General features: G+C 35.3%; 1 protein-coding gene across 1 annotated transcript; it reads left to right on the forward strand.

Annotated features, from left to right (window-relative positions):
- Nucleotides 1–859: 859 nt before the first annotated feature.
- On the forward strand, nucleotides 860–2,299 carry LOC149834774 (fatty acid desaturase 4-like 2, chloroplastic). The gene has a single exon (XM_090010289.1). It carries the CDS (start codon nucleotides 1,063–1,065, stop codon nucleotides 2,023–2,025), a length of 963 nt encoding a protein of 320 aa, XP_089866415.1. The 5' UTR covers nucleotides 860–1,062; the 3' UTR covers nucleotides 2,026–2,299.
- The last annotated feature ends 22,726 nt before the right edge of the window (nucleotides 2,300–25,025 follow it).

Below are 25,025 nucleotides of genomic sequence, written 5' to 3' on the forward strand. Positions count from 1 at the left end.
CCAAACAAGTTTTCTGTTTGGACGAGAACTACACGCAAGGTGAGTTCAAATTTTTTTGTGTTTTGAAATCATCACCGTCCATTACTCTTGCTCTCGTCACCTATTTCACTGAATGAATTCACTTGCCTCAAAAAAAAAAAATCACCAGCGTCCATAGTCTTTGTTTTTGTACAAGCATGACATCTGCATTTTTGGTGGGCTTGGCTGTTTGTACAATGAATGCCAGTGATGAAGGCTGTTGACGATGGTAGTTAATTTCAAAACATAATTTTTTTTTGGTGTTTTGACATATCACCTGATCTGACCTACTTAGTCATAGCCAATTGGTTGGAAAAATTGCAATCGGCAACAGGAAAATCAAATAAAAATGTGCTTTACTCACTGTATTGTATCATATATCTTGGGTCTAATAATAATAGTAATGCCGTTTTTTTTCTTTTTCTAAACAAACAGTCATTTGCAGGACAGATATAGATCATTTTTATGTTCACTACAGACACGAGATGAATCATGCATGTATGTCCTCCGATAACCGTACGTACGATTAGCCTTCAAAATTAAGGAATCGAATCGATCACCATAATGGGAAGGAGGGAGCGAAGAATATTAGCTATGACGCGGTGGCTAACTTTGTGTGATCAGTATGGGAATTAAGGGCATATTCGAACAAGACATGTCATCGGATAAATTGCTTAACAGAGAGAAGAGAAAGAGAAAGAGACACGCAAGCTCGCTCGAGGTATCTAAACCACACAGTTACATAAGATGATGCTTTGCACGTACGCTGCTTCGGAGAAACATAGGTGCTGGCTGGTGCCACATATGCTCGTGGGAGCACCACACAGGATATCTTGTGATTCACATCCTCAAACGTAGCGCTCTAGAAGCCTCACCTTTTTTCAGTCCAAGTCATGTTGAGTTCGTTTGATTATCACCACTCATGCTCCCTCCCTACCCTTTGCGAGGCAGCCCCCCCTCTCGTATTCATACATACATACATGCAATCTTTCCTTTACTCCTCAGCTCGTCCTTCACTACTCTCCTACGTGTGTTGGTTGGATCATGGTCTCGTTGGCCCAGCACTGCAGCCTGCAGGCTAGGCTCAGCCATGGTCCTAATCATGTTGGTCGCTTTTGCTTCTGTTACAAGGCTGTACAAGTGCGAGCTTCTGTTTCCATACGCGGTGAACCACAACAAACTGTGGCGGCCTCCCCTAGTCTCGAGCTGCAAGTGACAGGGAAACACCCACACCCACACCCACTGGTCGACATTGCCACCACCACCACCAGCTCCCCTCGTCGCCCTATGCCACACGACCACACCCTAAGATCGACGTGGGCTCATCGTGCCTGGGTTGCATGCGGTTGCGCTAGTGTGCTCGCTGCGCTTGCAAAGTCCGGCTTTGCAGCTGCAGACGATGGCTCCTGGGTGGAGTGCTTGTTGGCGGGTACTTTGGGCTACGTCGTTTCCGACCTTGGCACGGGCGTGTACCACTGGGCCATAGACAACTACGGTGACGCCACAACCCCATTCTTTGGCTCACAAATTGAGGCCTTCCAAGGTCACCACAGGTGGCCTTGGACCATAACCAGGCGTGAGTTCGCCAACAACCTCTACGCACTGTCACGGGCTACCACCTTCTTGCTGGTTCCATTGGACTTGATCCCCGGTGAAGCAGGTTTGCATGCGTTCGCTGGGATGTGCATAGGGTGCTTGATGTTCAGCCAACAGTTCCATGCATGGGCTCACGGCACAAAGAGCCGTTTGCCAGCACTAGTGGTGGCATTGCAAGACGCTGGGCTGCTGGTGCCTCGTGCCATGCACGCTGCACACCATCGCCCCCCTTACAATAACAACTACTGTATAGTGAGCGGTATCTGGAACCAGTTGCTAGATGAGGTCAATTTTTTTGAGCTGTTGGAGATGCACATATTCTTTAGGTTTGGGGTGAGACCCAGGTCTTGGAGCGAACCCAGCTTGGAGTGGACGGAAGAAGTTGGTCATGATAATTTCTCTTCATCCTAGACCCCTTATTCAAACAATATTGCCTTTTAATTGTTCTTTCTGGCTTTGATATTGTAGATAATTGTCATCAAACGTATTGGTGAATTTATGAAAATTAAAGCTGACCGATCGAATCAGCTGGTAAGCATATCAGCATGCCCACGAATATGTGGTGGAAGTCACTGGGAGCACGTTTTTTTTTTTGTTTTAATTGTATTAATTTAGTTAATTCAATTCCGATGAAAAAAAGACACTTAGTTCATTCAATTGAAAGAGAAGCAGCAATTTTTGCCAATGCAACGCGTGGTTGACACTTGAGATAAGGCTTCTCTTTCCTTTGTCATACTTGACTTTGAGAAGTCATGCAGTTTATGTTCATAAATAAAATTTGAGGCTTGCGTTGGCTTTATTTATTCGTAATGCATTGATCTGCGCGATACAGGTTTCTCGCTTCCTGGTCTACATTAGGATCTTTTTGCACATTGAGTTGGTGAGATGCTACGGTCAATACTGTTGTCCTTGGGATAACGCTAACTCATGTTTTGAAGTTATCATTTTACCCTTGTAATTGGTGAGATAAAATTATTAATTTACCCAAATTCTAAAGTAAGTTTGACCATGGATGTAGGGTTGTCAATGGATGTATCTTATGTATTCAATGTAAAAAACTAACTAAATGCAATTATACTCAAAAGCCGACCTCCACAATAACAAAGAAGTGACTAACCACTATACCAAGCAACTTATGATTGTTAGTGATTTTTAGAAAAACTTTTATATAATTAAGTTTAAATTCTAAAAGGCCAATCAACTTGACAATGACACAACCCGCTAATAGTACAACCGGTTCATGTTTGGTTCTTCAATGACTCACACTACTTGAAGAGCAAAACCCCATATTTTCTTGTGTCTCAAATTCTTTTTTTAATCAAATTCTATTTTCAAATTTATGCATTTTTTCCTTTCAAAATTTAGGGATCCACACCATAATCATGCCATCTCATATGGGGAGTAGCTTTTTACAACATGAATAACCTCTAAAGCCTTGGTATCAATGCAAAATACCACAACATTTTAGTTAGTATTTTCTGCATACCCTAGATTTTCAACTCTTAAAAAATTATGTGAAAATTTAAAACTTTTTTTTTACTAAAATCATTAGCAAAAACCTTTTCAAATAGGGGTTCAAAACCTCAGGCGGGTTACGTTACACTGAAAATGATTATATTGAATTCAAAAAAGGATAATATGACACAAATAAAATACTTTTATTCAACAAAATGGTGTATTATTTAAAATATTTCAAGACCAATACAATATCATGTGTATGAATTTAATGCCTGAAAATGAAAAATGATTGGCTCATCGATAGCACCACATCATCCTTCATTCGTGCTCAATCGTATTCTTTACCTGCAATCATCTGCCTATCAAATGGGGTAGACTTGTGATAGTCTAGTAGGTATATACCAATTCCAAGTAACTCAGGATATTAAAAACATATTCAAGTGCCATAATTTATATCTATCTGTGCATTTCAGATGTCACAATCTGTTAATAGTTTCACATAGATTTATTCTATGAAAAAGTATATTCTTTACACCAATCATGCTGATAAATACACAAAAAAACATACTTAATTGTTTGTATTATCATAGCATATTTTTATCTCAAATTGTATGGATCAAAGGTCTTTCTTTTGATATTTACTATCCATCCTGGTACGTGGGGAAACACAACATTGCATACAACCGAAGCATCTAGGGGTATATTATTCTCAGGTGTTTTAACTTAGGTGCCTGACTGAGCAGATCCAAAGCGGGCGGTCAATGACTGGGAGAAGTATCTGCTAAGGTAGAACAAAAATAGGATGCATTGTAACACCCCAAATATTAAACTAAAAAAATTTGGAATAATTTTCTTTTTTTTTTGAAATAGCAGAAATATTAAGTCTAAGAGTTGGGCGAGTTACAGGGTAATACCGAGAAGTAATAAAGAACATTCAATAACATTAAAAGTAAAACCAAGTCCATTTATTACAATCTCACTAATACAAGGACAAATAAAGTTATCAGAGTTTTAATGCAATATCATTAAAAATTGAGATCTCATAGCTTTTTCCGCAGTGACACCCGCAATCGCTCCAATCTATTCGCTACCTGAAAAATATTAATTCAGAAGGGGTCAGACTACCCCGTCTAAGTAAAAAACATTATATCCATATGCATGTGTTCAGTGTCATGTGTACAAATATGTGCAACATTTACAATTATTAATCTCATAAAATTTCATGCAGCATAACTTGCTAAGAAGGAAATTTTTACTGAGACAGACATGCTTTCTACTTTATTATGAAACAAGCAAAAAATACCAGCTATAAGCTCATTCTTACAGGCATTACTTGTTTCTATCATTTCTACGATCTAATACAAGGATTACAATATTTACACAAAAACTACTACGAGAATAATGTAAAACTTTTATGTTTCTCTTTCACTTACCATGTGGGTACACACATGCATTCGACATCGTATCAGATCGAGACCATACGAGGGTCTATTATTTAATAACCTGTATGACTAGCCGTACGGATATCCAAAAAGGACAGTCTGTGACCGAAAGAGAACTCTCCAGTGGCTAGAACTAGAATTAGGATGCACCCTCTAACTTCTGCAGAAGACTTGAATCTACCACCTAGGATATATTGGTAGTCTTGGCCCCTAACTCCAAGGACTGGGGACCGGGTGAGACACCTAACTCTCACAAAACACAATTGTCCCACAAAGCTTATACCATCTACCATCTCCAAGGTAGAACACGGGTCCGGTAACATATACCGTCCTTCAGGTGTACCAAGAGCCCTGAGAAAATAGTAACATATACCATCTTTCAGGTATACCCAAAATCTCAAAATTTTGTTCTATAAGCATAATTTATCTTTCGTTTGTTTCTTGTGCGATTCATTGCACTATTGTGATCGCTGCAATTTTTTTTCCTTTTCCTTTTTTTCTCTTTCCTCTTCTTTTTCCTTTCTAGCCTTTTTTCTTTTTTTTGAAGGGGAAAAAGAAAAAAAGAAAGAAGAGAGAAGAGAAAGAAAGAAAGGAAACTCTTTTGCAAGGTCTCACTTGACCTTTATTTGAAAAAGATTTTGAAATTTTACTCACCTTCATTTTTTGAAAATTTGCGGAAAAAGATGGAGAGACGGGATTCGCTCGTCGGTACGAGGTTCAACCATTCCTGGCATCTTTACCAAAGGTAATTGAACCAAGGATTGGATAAATGACTTTTGTTTTGCCTAAATTTGTCTAAGTGATTATTCTAAAATCCTAAAATGCACATTGAATCATGCTTGTGCTTAAAAAAATGCAAAGATGTATGCTTTTGAGAAATGCCTCAGAAATTTTGGGACTTTTCCAAGTGATTTTGAAATAAGTTTGAAAACATCTTTGAAGAAATGGTTCAAAAAGTAGAACTTGATTTAGAAAACTGAAATTTGAATCTAAACTTGGAATTTGAAATGAATTTGAGATTTGAAATTCTGAGGTTGAAATAATCATAGATTGAAAAAGATTAGAATTTGAATTGAAGAGGGAATATTTGAAAATGATGAAATTTGAAATTTGAAATTTGAAGTGAAATATTGAAAATGGAACTTGAAAATAAGAGTTGAATTTAGAATTGATACTAAAATTGAGATTTGGACTTTGAAATAGATTGAAGATTTGAAATCAAAATTGTGCTTGGAAATTGAATTGGAAATTCAATGAGGAATTTTGAATTGGTTTTGAGATTGAATTTTAACTTTGAAATCAGAAATGAATTTGGATTCAAATTGGGATTTGGAATTGAATTTAAAATTTGAAAACTTAGAACTTTAAAATAAACTTTGAAATTGGATTTTGAAATTGAGAATAGGATTTGAATTCAAACTTGAAATTTGAAATCAGAAGGGAATTTGAAAATTGGATTGAATTTCAAAGTAAATCTCAAAATTTGATTTGGTGTTTCAAAGTGAATTTCAAAACTTCAATTTAGAATTAAACTGAAAACTCAGAATTTGAATAGAATTCGAAAATGGAAATGATGAATTTCGAATGAAATTTAAAATATAAAATTTAGAAAGGTGAAATTCAGAAATAAGAATGGAAAGTTGGAATTTTGAAATAAGATTTAAAACTAATTGAGAATAAAAGATGAATTTGAATTTGTAAATGAAAATTTGAAAATGATTTGAATTTGGAAATGATAACTATATTTGAAAATTTATCTCAAAAATCACTTGGAATTTGGAAAATGATTTGAAATAATTTGAAAAAGAATGCAATTCTATCTTAAATGATGAATGCTTTGAAATTTATTTGAAAATTGAAATTTAAAAGCATATTTTATTCTTTAATAGAATTGAAATAAGATTAAATCATAATATATTCATGACTATGGTCTCAAACATATTATAATCTAATCTATATTTAAATTCTAATAAAGAATAAAATAATTTTTTGTGCCTTTATAGGATTTAAAATAAAATTAACTTTTAATATGTCCATGACTATGGCCACAAATATATCTTAAGTTAATTCACATATTAAATTCTGATAAAGGAAGAAAAGAATATTTCAGAAAAATATGATGAAAATCAAATATTATCCAATAAAAGATAAAAATCTTAAGTATTGTTCACATTTTGACTATGGCCATAAATGTGAATAATTTACTTAGAATTATTTACCTCTTATTAGAAAGGTGCACATGCCATTCGTGTTTCACCATTGTGAATTTTTGAAATAAAAGTGAAAATGAAATGAGATAAAATAAGCAATTATGAAAATTATATGCTCATACATTCTATTCTAAACTGAAAAGATAAAAATTCTTATTAATATATCATTATTAGAGTCTCAAATTGAAATTGAAATTGAAATTGAAATTATAAGATTCCTAATCTAGGAAGGAAATCAACATTTTCCACATATTTCCTACAAAACTGAGTTAACACAAGATAATAGAAAAATATAGAAAGAATTTGCAAATATCATGTTGAATTTAGAATGCAAATGATGAAATGTTCATGCATATGCCTTATGCTAATAAAAATTCAATGCATCATGTTTGATAAGAAAACATATATTGGAATACGTATTTAATGCACTAAGCTAATGAGGAAATAGATATTAAAATGCATATGTAATATCCTAAGCTAATGAGAAGATGAATGTTAGAATGTATATGAGTATAATGAATATCTATATGAAAAAGGCATATGCAATGCCTTAGGCTAAATGCAAATCTACATGTATTTGCCTAAGGTGTTATGTCTTATGCAAATGGAGGATGCCTATGAAGAGGTGTATACATAGGGGACTGTAGCAGTCTATGGATTGTTGTGTATTCAAACATGAAGCTTTAGCTATCAGGAATTGCTATGTGTGAAAAGCATAGCAGTCCATGGACTGCCATTGCTTGTAAAATGAAACCATAACAGTCATGGGGAGATCAAACATATGCTTAACAAAAAATTGTACTGCTAAAAGGGAAATTACCTATGCTAAGGCTGGGTCTGATGCCTATGCATAGTGAGATATAAGGCCATGAACAACATACAAGTGCAAGGATGCTTCAGGGGTTATGTGGAGGATGTGCTGTAAGTGTTGATGATGTATTTTGAAAAGTAAAGTGTAGTGATAAAGTGGAGTTGTTGTTTGAAGGTGGCATGGGATGGAGCATGCAGAGGGTGCGATAGTAGGGAGTGTGGTTGTGCAATGCAAATGAGTATGCAGCAGTGAGGTGAGGCACTATGCACAGGGTGTAGTGAAGTGCTGATGGTGGATGTGATATAGCTGGGAAGAAAGTGTTGTCATATAGCTGGGAAGGAAGTGCAGAGTGATATGTTGGAGTATATGTGATGAAGGAAGAGTGTAAGAAGTGATTGCTGTGAGTGCTAATTTACAAGGCACATCAGGTGGATAGTGTAGGGTGTGGAGATATTGATGTACAGAGAAATGAAGGGGATGTGCTGGCAGAATGAGAGGTTGAAGGTGGCGTGAGATGTGCAACAAGTGTACAGGGTATGCAATGGTGTTGTACATGTGCTCTTGTGATGTGGTTGAAAGTGCAGTAGGATCGAGGCAATGAGCACTAGAGGGGGGGTGAATAGTGCTTTTAAAAATTGTCTGCGGAATATTGACGGTTTTTGCAATTTGAAAAGCAAACACACAAAGAACACAATAATTTATTCTGGTTCGGTCTTTCCCGACCTACATCCAGTCCCCAAGCAAAACCCGCTTGAGATTTCCACTATCAACCTTGTGTAACTACAAGATCATACAGACCAAATCTGGTCCCACTTTCAGTAACATACCTACTGAAAGCAAACAACTCCTTTAAACGAAGGAGTCCTTCCTTTTACAAAAAATAAGTAACAACTTACAATACAACCTATGAGCCCTTCTTTTGAATGCAAATGTGATTCAATTGGCTTTTGAGGTTGTTGAAATACTCTACTCACGAATTCACTATCTCTCAAAGGAATTTGAGTGAAAAGCTGAAGTGAAAAATATCAAGTGAGTGAGAAAATAAATACTTGAATGAATAGGAGTGAAAAGCAAGAAGTAATTCAATTGGATTTGATTTAATTGAAGTGCTTTTGAGTGTAAAATGCACTCATATTTATAGTTGAAAGTTTTCATACGTTGAGGGTATGAAAGGGTGTCAAAACAGTCCATTTTGAACGATCAAAATGTTTGAAAAATGAAAAGACACGCCTTTTTGAAGTTTCAAGAAAAACAGCAAAATTAGTTGACTAGAACAGTAGTTAGTCGACTAATAGTTAGTTATTAGTAGACTGACAGTTATCGTCGGTCAACTGATCTGTTAATCAAGCCATTTGAAAATCTGAACTTTTGAAACTTAGTCGACTAGAGATAAAATTAGTCGACTGATAATATCATCAGTAGACTGAAAAACCTTTCAGTTGACTGCTGCTAAAATCTTCTGAAAAACATACATTCTGTCCAGTCGACTGATAAAACCTTCGGCCGACTAATTTGACAAAAATGACTTTTTAGAAAATATGACGCGAAAGTATTAGTTGATTGGTGAGTCTATTGGTCGACTAATAAACAAAAAAATTTAAGAAAAGAGTTTTCTAAAAAGATTTTCATGAGGGGTTCTTTTAGAAAAGTTTTTCTAAAGACTTTTTAGGTGAAATGCAATTTAAATATGCACTCTAAGTAAGGCTCTTACAAGAATCTAAGACTTTTAATGAATTAAACATTTGCACACTAGTCTTCAAAGATTCTTCATCAAATTCTTCAATGTCTTCATTGCCTTAGCTGAAATGCAGTTGATTTCACTTGCTCATCATCAAAACCTTGTACTTAAAGTATCATGTACGGCTTTATTGTCGTAACAATCACCCCCTTTTTTATGATGACAAACTTAATCAAAGATGGAGCATTTTAGATGCAAAGATGGAGATTTTACTCCCCCTATCAATATGCTGCAAAACATTAAAAGTTAGCACATTTAAAGCACATATATCACATATTGATTGATTTGCATTTTCATTCATCATTACTTCGTGCATTTAAAAACTTTTTCATAAATGCAATTTTCAATGCTTTCTTGTTCTCTTAATTTCGCATTTCTAATGCAAGATCTCCTGCAATTTCAATGTAATGCTATCGTTTATATTTTTCTCCCCCTTTGTCATAAGCAAAAAGAATAAGGGAAAAAATAGCATAATCAAAATGTAAATATAAGTTTAAAATATTACAACCCATAAAGTATCAAAGTTTAGTAAAGACAGAACATAAAGATCAGAAAAGTGAGTTGAGCAAGTCCTTGATTGAAGTAATCTCTTTCTGAATCGAAGATAGTTGTTGAGTCACATGCGTTGATGCAGCTCCAATGCTTCCAGTCGCTGCAAAACTTCATCTTTGTCTTGACTTGTAGAAAATTTCTTTCTTTTTGCTTGAGATGAAGGTGTCGCAGAAGATGGTGAGGGTTCAGAAATAGATGGTTCAGTAGGATCAGATGGTTCAGTTTGATCAACATTTAAAGGAGACAGATATTTAATTTTCATTCTTTTAAAAATTGTTTGATCAAAGAACTCCTTTTGCTCAATATATTTTTCATTTGTTAAAAGAACTTTGAAATGTCTGAAAATACGAGTTAGAAGACAACCATAAGGAAGAAATGGTTTTTGTTTCCACAAATTTGTAAAATACACATTGGCCCAATTTACAGAAATATTTCCAAATAAAACATAAAGAGCCGTAGATAGATCTGTGGAATAATAATCAAAAGAACCAGTTTTAGGTAGAACATTTTTGGCAAGGATTCGTCCAGCAATGCGTGCACGAGTTTGAAAATTAGTATTTTTGAAAGGAGGGCAATGAGGTGCACCTGGAAGAAGAATTTGTTCAAAAATTCTCTCATAATTCAGTTCAATAGTGTTGAAAAAAGTGTCTGAAGATGAAATTTCTAGAATTTCTCCAAGTAGTTTGGAATCAAACTCGATTTCAACATCACGAACAAGATATGACAGAACTCCAGTTTCATGATCAATATGTAAATTCGTATAAAACAAGTGAATCAGAAAAGGATAGTGAATGGTATCTGCACAGGCATCAAAAAGATGTGAAATTTCTGGAAATAATTCTCTTATTTTGTAACGAGAAAACATGTGAAACAATACATTTCGGCCTGGTAAAATAGGTAGTGCAGAAATCAATCCAAAAGTATCATATAAAAGAGGATTTCAGAGTAATCTGAGAGAAAATCCATATCTTGAAGAAGGTGTAGGAGGAGGAGAACCTAAACCTTTTGCAGATGCAGACTTCTAACGAGGCATGGTTAAAAAAAATAGATTCACCTCAAAAATAATAGTTGTAGAGAATGATGTTGACTTTCAAATGTCGTCCGGCGAGAGGAAGATGTTGTCGTGTGTCGTAAAGGAGAACCAATGCAACAGAAATAGAGGAGGATACGATGGCTGATGGCGGGTGAGAAGGCTGTCAGAAGGGGATTCCGAAAATGGCTAAAGATACACCGTCACGACAAGAGTGTTCCGGCGTGATTTGAAGATGCGCCAATTACTGCAAGAGGATTTCGGCGTTTCCCGGTCACGGCCAGAAGATTCCGGCGTCTCCCTGTCACGGCAAGAAAATCCCGGCGAGAATAGGATCGAACGGCACTCTGAGGGTTTTTCAGAAGAGAGAGAGGAAAGAGAGAGATAGAGGGTTTTCGTTTTAAGGGTTTCATTTTTTAAGAAAAACGAAAAGGTGTGAAAATAAAATGAAACGATGCCTTTTTTAAAAAAACGGGTGTTAAAAAAATCCAAGGGGTATCGGGACCCTTCAGTTAATTTTTTTTTAAAAAAAAATTAGTTGACTAAAACTTTATTGGTCGACTAAGAATGTGCGACTCATTCTAAACATCAGTCGACTAGAAATATATCGGTCGACTAATATGGTGCGATTCATTCTAAAATTTTAAATCATCAGTCGACTAAAATTTGATCGCTCGACTAATATAGTGCTATTTTGAGATTTTGTTCAAAAATCAATATTTTTATAAATCCAAAAATGAGCAAATACCTAGTTCTCTCCTAATTGTCATAAAATCTTCATTTTTAAGAGGTTTAGTGAAGATATCAGCATGTTGTTCTTTAGTGGAAATAAAATTTAACGAAATATCTCCTTTTAACAAATGATATCTAAAGAAATAATGTCTAACTTCAATATGCTTAGTTCTTGACGATTTTTAGAAAGATTTATAGCACTAGTGTTATCACAATAAATATTTGTTGTGGAGTAATTCAAACCAAAATCTTTTAAGGTCTGTTTCATCCATAGTACTTGTGAACACGCTAAACTAGCTGCTATATATTCTGCTTCAGTTGTTGAGAGTGATACTGAATTTTGCTTTTTACTAAACCAAGAGACTAAGGAATTTTCTAAGAAATGACAAGTTCCACTAGTACTCTTGCGATCAGATTTACTTCCCGCAAAATCTGCATCATTATATAAAACTAAATCAAGGGAAGATGATTTTGGGTAAAACAAACTGAAATCTGAAGTATCTTTCAAATATCGAAGAATTTGTTTTACTGCAGTTAAATGAGATTCCTTTGGATTAGCTTGAAATTTTGCACACATACAAACACTAAACATAATATCAGGTCGACTAGCAGTTAAGTATAACAGAGATCCGATCATACCTCTGTAGAGCTTAGTATCTACACTTTTACCATTTTCATCTTTATCAAGAGAAGTAGTTGTACTCATAGGATTCCTTCTTGATTTCGATGAGTCCATCCCAAATCTCTTGAGAAGTTCTTTTGTATACTTAGCTTGATTGATGAAGATTCTTTCTTCAGTTTGCTTTATTTGAAGTCCAAGAAGTAGTTTAATTCGCCTATCAAGCTCATTTCAAACTCTTCCTGCATAGCTTTAGCAAATTCTTTACAAAGAGAACCATCAGTAGAACCAAATATTATGTCATCAACATAAATTTGCACAATAAGAATATCTGAATTAAGATTTTTAATAAATAAAGTGGAATCTTCCCGACCAATGGAAAAACCAGATTGTTTTAGAAAATTTCGTAGTCTTTCATACCACGCTCTTGGTGCTTGTTTAAGTCCGTACAAAGCTCTTTTTAATTTGTAGACTTTTTCTGGATATTTCTCGTTTTCAAAGCCTGGAGGTTGCTCTACATAAACTTCTTCATTGATGTGTCCATTTAAGAATGCACTCTTAACATCAATTTGATATAACTTGAAGTTCATGTAACTAGCAAAAGCAAGCATCATTCGAATTGACTCCAATCGAGCCACTGGTGCATAGGTTTCATCAAAATCTATGCCTTCTTCTTGATTATAGCCTTGTGCTACTAGCCTTGCTTTGTTACGAATGACTTCACCATTTTCGTCCAGCTTATTTCGGAAGACCCATCTTGTTCCAATTACCGGATGATCCTTTGGTCTATCAGCTAGATCCCAAACATCATTCCTAGTAAATTGGTTAAGTTCTTCAGACATGGCCAAAAGCCAAAATTCATCATCACAAGCCTCATTGATATTCTTTGGTTCTATTTTAGATATGAAATCAACATTTGCAATATATTTTTCTAATTGCTTTCTAGTTTTAACACCACTTTTTATTTCTCCAATAACTTGCTCATGTGGATGATTGGGAACTTCTTTCCAAACCGGTTGAAGAGGAATATTTTCTTGAGAAGTACTCTCTATCAAGGGTTCTTCTAGAAGTATTACTTCTTCTCTTTCGCTTAGAGGTATAACCTGCTCACAATTCTCATCAAATGCAACATGTAAAGATTCTTTGATGCAAGATGTTCTTTGATTGAAAATACGATAAGCTTTACTTCTAGAAGAGTATCCAAGAAATATTAATTCATCTGATTTTGAATCAAACTTATTAAGATTATCTTTGATATTTAACAAGAAACATTTACTACCAAAATTTTTGAAATATGAGATCTTTGGTATACGATCATAATACAATTCAAAACATGTTTTATGTAAGATTGGTCGAATAAGAACACAGTTTAAAATATAACATGTTGTATTTATTGCTTCAGCCCAAAAGTATTTTGATAAATTTTTATCTTGAAGCATGTTTCTAGCACATTCTTGCAAAGTTCTATTTTTTCTTTCAACAACTCCATTTTGTGGAGCTGCTCTAGGAAAAGCAAAGTTGTGAGATATACCATGTAAATCACAAAACTTTAGAAAAGATTCATTTTCAAATTCACCACCATGATCACTACGAATTTTAATTATAGATGTAGATTTTTACAGAAAAGAAATAACAACTTACAATACAACCTATGAGCCCTTCTTTTGAATGCAAATGTGATGCAATTTGCTTTTGAGGTTATTGAAATACTCTACTCACGAATTCACTATCTCTCAAAGAAATTTGAGTGAAAAGCTGAAGTGAAAAATATCAAGTGAGTGAGAAAATAAATACTTGAATGAATATGAGTGAAAAGCAAGAAGTAATTCAAATGGATTTGATTTAATTGAAGTACTTTTGAGTGTAAAATGCACTCATATTTATAGTTGAAAGTTTCCATACATTGAGGGTATGAAAGGGTGTCAAAACAGTCCATTTTGAACGATCAAAACATTTGAAAAATGAAAAGACACACCTTTTTGAAGTTTCAGGAAAAACGGTAAAATTAGTCGACTGGAACAATAGTTAGTCGACTAATAGTTAGTTATTAGTAGACTGACAGTTATCGTCGGTCGACTGATCTGTTAATCGAGCCGTTTGAAAATTTGAACTTTTGAAACTTAGTTGACTAGAGATAAAATTAGTCGACTGATAATATCATCAGTAGACTGAAAAGCCTTTCAGTCGACTGCTGCTAAAATCTTCTGAAAATATACATTATATCCAGTCGACTGATAAAACCTTCGGCCGACTAATTTGACAAAAATGACTTTTTAGAAAATATGGCGCGAAAGGATTAGTCGACTGGTGAATCTATTGGTCGACTAATAAACACGAAAATTTAAGAAAAGAGTTTTCTAAAAAGATTTTCATGAGGGGTTCTTTTAGAAAAGTTTTTCTAAAGACTTTTTAGGTGAAATGCAATCTAAATATGCACTCTAAGTAAGACTCTTACAAGAATCTAAGACTTTTAATGAATTAAACATTTGCACACTAGTCTTCAAAGATTCTTCATCGAATTCTTCAATGTCTTCATTGCCTTAGCTGAAATGCAGTTGATTTCACTTGCTCATCATCAAAACCTTGTACTTGAAGTATCATGTACGGCTTTATTGTTGTAACAGTGGTGTTTATCAGCTGTGCACAGGGTATGAGGACGTTGAATAGGGATGGTGCTGTGAAGGAGGCAACAAGTGTGAGTGGAAGATATAGCAAGTGAGGTGTTGTATCGATGGCAAGTATGATTACATAATAGCAGTGGATAATGTGCAGGTGTAAGTGGTGGAGGTGTGATATTGTGTGAACATGCAAGAGTGAATAGTGTAAGGTGTTACACAGGGATGCTGTGAGGTGGGTGAAAGGATGTGCAGAGTGCTGCATGTACAACGGGTAAATGCTGTAGTGCAAGTTCAGATGGAAGAGCTGGAAGTGGTAGATGGTGTAGGAATGCAAGTGGAGTGTTGTGTGTGTATGCACAGGGGGTGAGAATGAAGATGCTAGAAATACAAATGTGGATGACAAAATAATTGGGGATCAAATGTTGAATGACAGCATAATGAGTGAAGTGAATTATATGAGAATGACAAGACAGGGTTAAAGCATAAAAGAAACGTAAAGCCCATATAAGGGAAGCAACACATGACATTCTGGTATAAAATATAAAGAGTGAGATGCTGATTAAAATTTCAACATTTGTGCTAGCCTTCTAAAATACCGAAGTGTACTGATTAAGACAAAGCATCATAAACATGGTGATATGCTAAATAAAACTGAATTCCCAACCTACAGATATGCTAAAACACTATATAAGCGTATGATATGGGATACATAGATGAGGATGGATACATGTTTGGCAAGGACAGTGTCATACTGAATAAAAGAAAAGAAATACAAGGATGCTCTAAGAAAACAAGCACAAACACTATATTGGATGTTGGGAATTGTACGCTTGGAGGCTCAATACAAAAATGTAAAAAAAAAAAACTTAATTCAGTTGTTTGTTGGGATCACACCTTCAACACATCAGATTTTGCAAAATGGCTCTTAAGAAACTCAAACTCGCTCTCAAGGTTCACTATCCTATCATCCAACAGGCAGATATCCTGCTACAAACCTTGAACTTTGCTTCCCATTCATCAGAGAACCCATCATCCTTTTCCACAACCTACCGTGAGAAAGAAGCTCTCTCTTCTTCCTCTCATTCCAACAAATATTTAGCCATCTCCTCAAGGGCAAGAACAAAGCCATGAAAATGAACTTTGAGACAACACCACTCAAGTGAGCAGGAAAAGAAACAAACGAATACGTTTTGCTCATTTGGGCACCAAGATTCCAACCTTTCGGGTAAGAAGAAAATGTTTCAAAGGACAATCATATAGTGCAGATTCCACCAACCACTCAAAGAAGATTAGAGTGACAATAATTGGGTCTCAAAGGGAATCTATACATCAGCTATTAACTGTGCAGCAAGTCTCCATCCATCCCCACAAAGTTTTGTGATTGGGAGAGGAGAAAAGGTGGAACATATCTGATCCTATTGTAAGACATACGATAATCTCACAACGAGCGTACAACAGATGCTATGTTCACCGTGAAATCATTAGAGATCTTCAAATCAGCAAAATAAATTTCTCAGTGAATCCCCTTTGCATGATTTTACAATAGTTCAAGTAGAGTAAACGCTGAAGAGGAAGATGCAGCGTAAAGAATAAAGTGCTAATGCAGATAAGCAAATGAGGATGTAGAGCAGATAAGATGGAGCATCATGCAGTAACAAACGAATGACTGCAGGAACAACAAGTAGAGAATCTACAGAAGATGACATGAAACAATAAAAAAAAGGAAAGAAAAATGTAAATAAAAAACCAAAATACAGTTGATACAAAACTGAAGTAATCAAGGGAATGTAACACAGAAAATAAAGTATATTGAATAGGTAAGTGCAAATGAAGTAGGAAGCAAGATGCAAATGCTGGAGATGTTTAAAAAAAAGGGGGATTAAAATACAACAAATCAATGAATAACACCTGATCAGATATTGTGTGAAATCGGATCCATTGTGAAGATCCTCTGCATTGCTCATGAGGATCTCACAATGGATCAAATAGGAGTTTCACAGCAAATTCGGATCAGGTGATTCCTTGCATCAAGTTAAAACAAATGGAGCCATACTTAAGCCAGAGCAAATGCTCAGATCTGCCTTCACGATAGATCAGGAACTAGACAACGAATGTAAGGCTTTATATACGTATAAATGGATGATGCTGAAGATGATGAATGAAACGTATGAACATATGCTGATGAACTACCAGGCGGTATCAAGTTTGATATAAACAGGTACATGAAAATCAAATAAATCCAGAAATAAATCTAAAGAAATAAAAAAAAGGAATGTAGGAACACGGGCATTCCAATAATATTATACATATATAGATCGATATTGCTATAAGCAAATCGATGCTACGATGGGTGCTTTAATGGAGCCATGAACAGGAAACATCAAGAAAACAAAATTTTAGAAAGAGAAGAGGAAGAGGACTCTTACCGTGGCCTTATGCATGGATTGATTTAGATTGAGAGGCGAGCAGGGCCTCTTCTGAGTGATTATTATGTGAATTCAGAGGAGAGGGAGCCCCTGCTTCTGTGTTCACCCTGGGTTGAGCTTCTTCACTTGGTGAGGAAAGAAAGGGGAATCAGAGGGAGAAAGGGGAATAGGGAAGAAAAGGAAGAGGGAAAGAGAAGAGTGAAGAGCGATCAGAGCAATAGAGGGGTGAAAGGCGATCATGCGTAGAAGAGAGAAGGGTGAAGACGATGGATTTCATCGACCCCTGATGGTCGGTTTTTATAGGACGAGACCGTTAGAAATTTTTCACAACAGGTCCCTCTTTTTTTTTAGATTTTTCAAGAAGGTGATTCTTTTTACAAGGTTTTTCAAAAAAGGGGCTTTAGGCCATTTTCTGAAATCCTTTTTCTTTTATATTTTTGAAAGAGAAAACTAAGAAAAATATCAGGACAACACGAAGATTTTAAAATATGGGATCCAAACGAGGTTTTTGACAGGTTTTTATAAAATATTTGTTTTGAAATTTAAGGATTTAAAAAAAAGAAGTTTTTGTGAAAATACATGGTTAAATTTCAGAAATTTGGTTTCAAAAATGGGTTTGGATCTGAGATTTTGAGAGAATATTGAGTTTGAATTTTGAATTGAGATTGGATCCAGATAAAATATATGAGAAAATACAGAGAATTGATTTTTTTGAATATTTGAAAAATAGAATATCCGGGCTCAAAATTGGATTCGAACATCAATTTTGGATCTGAGATTGGGTCAGATACGGAAATTGAATTTGGATTTTGGATCTTCAACCAGTGAATTCGAGAAATGAATGAAAATTTATATAATTGCCCTTCTAAATATCTCAGAAGGTGAATGCTAGGGGTAAAAGGAGGAATTTTTTAAATTTTGAAAAATTTGGGGTGTTCACAACCATAAGAGATTTTTAGCAATCCCAACCCACGCTCGAGATGATTTCACTGTAAGCACATTACATATCGGCTGCCCACAAAGCATCACAAAACTTTTCAGAACTTTGGCTTAATTGTGCCAAGCACCTGATCTACCCTCTCTGAGGTAGGACATGGGTATGGTAACATACCTCATTTTTTTAGAAATACCCAGAACTCGACTTCACAAGCACCCAACCTGCATTCGGGTAGTTCAACAATGTGCCCACTCGGATCTAATGTGTAAAAATACCAATAGGGTTTTTCATTGAAAACCAAGACTCGTACATGAGTCACAACACACAAGATTGTTCATCCATGACAATAGCACCTAGTCTTACTCATATTTTACCCTCAGCTGGGTCATGTGCATTTGCCTTTCAAGCCTATATATATTACAACCCGGTGTGCCATTGCAGATTTGCACACATAGCCAAATTTTGTATTCCCCAATACAATGGCGAAAACATGTTTGTCGCAGACCTACATATGATGTTGTATGCCTTACATGTTATCAATGGTAGATTAATACCAGTATCAAACTTGTGTACGCTGCAGTGTTACCGACATGAATTCCATGGTAGATTCATGTCAATAGCAAATATGCCCATGCTGCCGCGTCATTGTCATGAATTCAATGGCAGATCCGCGTTGACAGCCAATATGCATATGTTGTTGCATCATTGTCATGAATTTAATGGCAGATTCACGTTAACAACACATATGCATATGTTGCCGCTAACTTACATCCACAAATGAAACTATAGGTCCACCTGCATGGCCATTCACGAATAAAAAATTTGAACATCTAAGTAGTCCATATAGAGTGTTCGTGCATAGTTAGGTGCAAAGTCCATACTTCTGATCCTAATGAACATGGTGTGCTGATCTAGTCGTCAATCATCTATTTCCATGCATAAAGGAAACATGATTAAAAAAAAACACATCTTTGCATTTACATGCTATGTCTACATTTTTAGAAATCTATGGGAGACGTACACAACATAGAATGAGATCCACACTTCCAAAAACTTAGGAATGAAGTTGCAAGAGTATAAAATTTACCTACATGCCGTATTGATCATCTAATCATTCTGAAATGGTGTGTGCAAACCGACGATCAACATGGTCTTTCACTTGACTATAAAGTATCTGGAAATTCATAAAATGACAATATGTCAGGAATATATTATAGTCACATACCCATAGTTTTAGACTATGTTAGAACACACATAGATGTACATGGTGTGAGTGGTTTTTCTTTTCCTTTACATGATGTCATCATTTGCCCAACATCAAGATTGATCAATGCACGACTAATGACATCAAACACCACTGTATATGTTGGTTGTAATATGCAACATACAACATCTAAACATTGCATGTCAATGAAGGTAAAATAATCACCACCATTTACCTTTGCAACAAGGTCTGACCTACAACGTCTCACACACTTAGATCTATGTTTTTTTTTTTGAACAATGCATCATTACGACAGACTATCACTTAGTTATAGGTAAAGAAAAAAAACATTTGGTTAATGAAACGACTTATGCATATAGTTTTTTTCTTCTAATAGCTGCCCAAAATTGCATATCTAAATAAAAAAAATCCATAATACCGTGTTATGCATTATGTAATACCATCATGGATGAAACAAGGTACTCATGAAATTTTAAATATTGAAATTTCTGGCCAAGGTATCTTAACACATCTTATGTGTGTACAAACCCAACTCGAACTTGGTTTATTCTCTTGTGAATATCATTCGAAGCTCCATGAATACGCAAATCCATGTTTCCCCTGGATCTGCACATCCGTCTTAGCAAAGGGTACCGTTATCCTTACTTAAAGCTCCTTGCGGTCAGTAAATCTGATTACACCATTTGCAGGGTTTTAATAAGCCCTCAACTACCATGGTTGAGAGCCATGGCAGAATATGTATGTTTTTCATAGATAGAATCAATCGAATACCACATATTTGTTTTACAGGGCAATGATATGAACACATGTATAAGAACATAATATCCCTTCATTTAGTTCGAAGAATCATGCCCGCAGACAACATCACTTCCTTCTCGGTTGAAGCTCTACGTAATGTGAGGAAAGAGAACTCACACAATAATAATGGTGGTTCTTTGGAGGGCTGAGAGAGAGAGAGAGAGAGAGAGAGAGAGAGAGAGAGAGACAGAGAGAAGGCAAATTGTGGTTCACAAATTTTTTGCCAAAGAGGTTCCTCCCTCCCCGATTTTAACTCCTCTTAATTAAGCCTTATCTTTTTGAAAAAAAAAAGTGGAAACCATGCAGCCCATGCACGATTTCCCTTTTTCCTAAAGTTTCTCACTCACATTCCTATGTTGCCCCTTCTTCTTAGTTGAACATTTGCTTTTCCCACCATTTTTTTTCATTTGTGGTACCCTTCCTACTCTTGTGGTGGGATTCTCCTAAAAACTTGGAAAAGTGAAAAAAATAGCAAATATCCACTCCAAATTTTTGTTGAAATGGGCTGAAACGTAGGAGCTCTTTGGACCCACGTTTTCACCTTTTTTCAAAAAGGCAAAATTCTCGTCGACCCATGCAAAAAGCCACATGCACATGGGGTTTCAAACCGAGGATGGTTCCCAAAGGAACAACAAACCCCACCACTGCACCAATTCACATTTCGTTGTAAGTGGTGTGATTTTTATTTTTTTTAAACTCGTGTAGGCCTATTTGGTTTTTATGTCAAAAAGGAAAACATGTTTCTTTATAACACGCATGTGCGCATGGTTGGTTTTGAACCTGTGTCAAAACCCAAGAGGTAACAAGCCTCACCACTATACCATACTCTCTTTCATTGTTTGTTTTTGCAGAATTAATTTACATAAGCCTTCGTTTGACGTTTGACGTTTCCCTCTTGGTGGATTCCCCATTTCTAAGTGGTTTTCCCCAATTCTTCTTATCTTCGCATTAAATTTTATTTATTATGTTTTGGGTCTCACACAAGAGTCATGAAATTTCAAATTTATTAAGATTCTCTTGCAAATCAGGTTGGATCTTTGGATCTCCGTGGAGTCCGAATCCGATTCTCAAACCGTATTTCCTTTATTGGACCCGTGTGGTCCAATTTAGATCCAGTAGAATTTTATCGGACTTGACATAGTCATATCATTTTGCAACAACTCTCACTTTTATTTATCTGAAAATTTCTTAAAATTTCTTGATTTTGCATGCATCCTAGTCTACTGCAGTAGTTGGAGATCTATCAATTATGACACGTGGATAGTCCTGGTCTCCAAGACCTATAAGTGAGTGGAGACTACTAGGATGCCTTGCTCCAAAAAACATATCAAAATCACTCAGGGTTATACCATCTACCTTCTCTAAGGTGGAGATCAAAATAGAATAGGTCAGAAGGGTTATCTTTATTATAGGATTAAAATACCATTTAGGATAATAACCATAGTCTCGTGTATCCAACCAAATTAGCGATTGTTCTTTATATACGAGTACTTTGCCTATGAGGTAGCTCACAAATTTAGGTATGTTTCAAATTGACAGATGGTGTCTTTGGCACCTCAGGATTCATACAGACCTTTAGAATGTAAAGCGTACCTTGACGACTTATAGTGCAATATCAGTTATAAGTCATACTTAGAATGTATAAGAGTGTTTTGATGTCTTACAATACAATGATGGTCATAAGCCATACTCAAAATATACAAGCATGTTTTGATGTCTTATAGTACAATGGTGGTCATAAGTCATACTCATAATGTACACACATGTCTTAACGTCTTACAGTACAATGGCAATCATAAGCAATACTCAGAATGTACAAGTGTGTCTTGACGTCTTATAGTACAATATTAGTTATTCATATATTATACACACCAATGGGCCCAATGGCACCTTTGAGGTTCCTTGAACCCCCACTTTCTACATTGTGATCATTGCAAATTTTTTTCTCTTTTCCTTTTTCCCCTTCCTTCTCTTTCCTTTTTGTCTCTTTTCCCTTTTTGAAGGGGATAAAAGAAAGAAAGAAGAGAGAAGAGAAAGAAAGAAAGAAAGAAAGAAACAAAGAAAGAAACAAAGAAAGAAACAAAGAAAGAAAAGAGGAACTGTTTTGCAAGGTCTCACTTGACCTTTATTTGAAAAAGATTTTGAAATTACTCGCCCCCGTTTTTGAAAATTTATGGAAAAATGAAGAGACGGGATTCGCTCGTCGGTATGAGGTTCAACCGTTCCTGGTGCCCTGACCAAGGGTAATTGAACCAAGGATCGAATAAATGCCTTTTGCTTTGCCTAAATATTGTCTAAGTAATTATTTTAGAATCCTAAATGCACAAAGAATCATGCTTGTGTAATGAACATGCAAAGATGTATGCTTTTGAGAAAATATTTCAGAAATTTTGGATTTTCCAAGTGATGTTGAAATAAGTTTTAAAATTAGGATTGAATTAGAGAAAATTGATTTTGAGACTGAGAGTCAATTTCAAAACTTGATTTTGAATTTCAAAGTGAATTGAATTTGAGAATCAAACTCAAAATTTAGATAGAACTTGGAGGTTTTGGAGTTTAAAATAGAAATGGAGAATAAAACTTGAATTTAAACTTGAAATTTGAAACCAGAAGAGAATTTCAAAGTTGAATTGAACTTTGAAATTTAAACATTGAATTGAATTTGAATTTTGAACTTGGAAATGAATCTGAAAATTGAAATTTGAATTTTAAAAAAAGATAGAATTGAGAATAAAAGATGAATTTGAATTGGTAAATAAAAGTTGAAAATGATTTTAGAAGTGAGAAATATATTTGAAAATTTATCTCATAAATCACTTGGAATTTGGAAAATAATTTAAAAATGATTTGAAATGCAATTCTATCCTAAATGATGAATGCTTTGAAAGAATTTAAAGATTGGAATTTAAAAGCATATTTCATTCTTTAATAGAATTGAAATAAGATTAGAATTATAATACACTCATGACTATGGTCACAAATATATTATAGTACAATCTATATTTAAACTCTAATAAAGAATAAAATAAATTTTTGGTGCCATTATAGGATTTGAAATGAAATTAACCTTCAATATATCCTGACTATGACCATGAATATATTTTAAGTTAATTTACAACTCGAATTTTGTTAAAAGAAGAAAATTTTAGAGAAATATGATGATTTTTAAAAGAGACCTAAGTGAAGGTCAAATGTTATTCCATAAAAGATAAAAATTCTAAGTATTGTTCACATTTTGACTATGGCCATAAATGTGAATCATTTACTTAGAATTATTTACCTCTTATTAGAAAGGTGCACATGCCATTCGTGTTTCACCATTATAGATTTTTGAAAAAAAAAATGAAACAGGTAATTTGTGATATCTATATGCTCATACATTCTATTCTAAGATAAAAAGTAAAGATTCTCATTAATATCTAGCTATTAGAACCTTTAAATTGAAATTTAAATTACAAAAGTCCCTAATTTAAAAAGTAGCATTTTCCATGTATTTTATGTAAAAGTGAGTTAGTTCAAATACAAAGCGAGATGGCAATATCATATGGGATCAAGAAGGAAAATGATGAAATGGATTTAAAATGCATATATTCAATGGTAACATGCACATGAACATGTATATGCAAGGTTGATATTGATGAAAATATATAATGTGAAAATATAGGTATAACAATGAGTTGTGCAACTAGAATAGATGCAGGGGAAAGTGCAGGAAACTATAAGTGTGTGTTTACAGCAAGGGTGCTGGGATGCTGTATTGAATTGCAGCAGGGCAGCAATGTGATGAAGGTGCCAATGGGTGAGGTAGTGAAGATGTGGAGTGAGGTGAAGGTGGAGATAATGAGTGGGTGCAACAATGGTGATAGGTAATGAGGTAGAAGCTAAGTGCTATGAAGTGGGTGTTGTGACAGGATGTGAGTGCAAAAATGCTGAAAATGAAAGTGTAGTGGAGGTTTGTGAGGGATATAACATTGAAGGTGCTATTGGTGAAAGGAGTGGAAGGCGGCCTCGCAGCAAGTAGCTGTAGCTTGAAGCTACAAAGGCAGTGGGGATGTGCTGTGAAAAAAGGTGCTAGTGTATAAGAAGTAGTAATGTGATGGGTGAGCTACAATGAGTAGGTGTAGAGGCTACAACATGGAGGATGCTATGAATGGTTGTTGTGCAGTGAGAAAGAAGTGTAGTGTTGTTGCCATGAAGGCAGCACATACAATGTGCTACTGTAGGTAAAAGTGGCAAGGATGTACATGCTGTGTCTAATGGAGGTGTGAGTGGCTGAAGGTGCAAAAATGTGGAAGTGAGGTAGCCACAGGGGTGAATGTTGTGTATAATAGGAAAAATGTGAATGTTGTGAAAGTACTATATATATGATACAATAAGTGTTGTGTATTGGTGAATGGAGTGGAAGTGAAGGCAACACAATGCACTGCCGCCAGTGCAGTGGTAACTGATGCTGGGGCTGCAGTCTGTAGGTGTTGAAGATGGCGGATAATGGGAGGTGAAGGTGAAGTGGTAGTGGCTGTATACAGGAGATGAGTGCAGGGGAAATGGTGCTTGCAGGTGGTAATGATTAAGATGAAGTAGTGACGTGCTGTGAAGATGTAAGGTGTAATGCAAGGAAGTAAAGTGAGGTATGAAGTGAATATGCAGATGGAAGTGGTGGCTGTGCAAGTGCATAATGAAATATGGTGTATTGGTGAGATGCTATTGGTGGAGTGTGTGGGTGTTGCGAATGCTGAATGTTGTGTAATGGCATGGTGAATGAAGTGGACAAAGGAATGCTTGATAAATATTTCAGAAACAACAAGCATATTATTT

Source organism: Nuphar pumila, chromosome 6 (genome assembly GCF_984573655.1).
Source record: "Nuphar pumila chromosome 6, dmNupPumi1.hap1.1, whole genome shotgun sequence".
Classification (NCBI taxonomy): domain Eukaryota; kingdom Viridiplantae; phylum Streptophyta; class Magnoliopsida; order Nymphaeales; family Nymphaeaceae; genus Nuphar; species Nuphar pumila.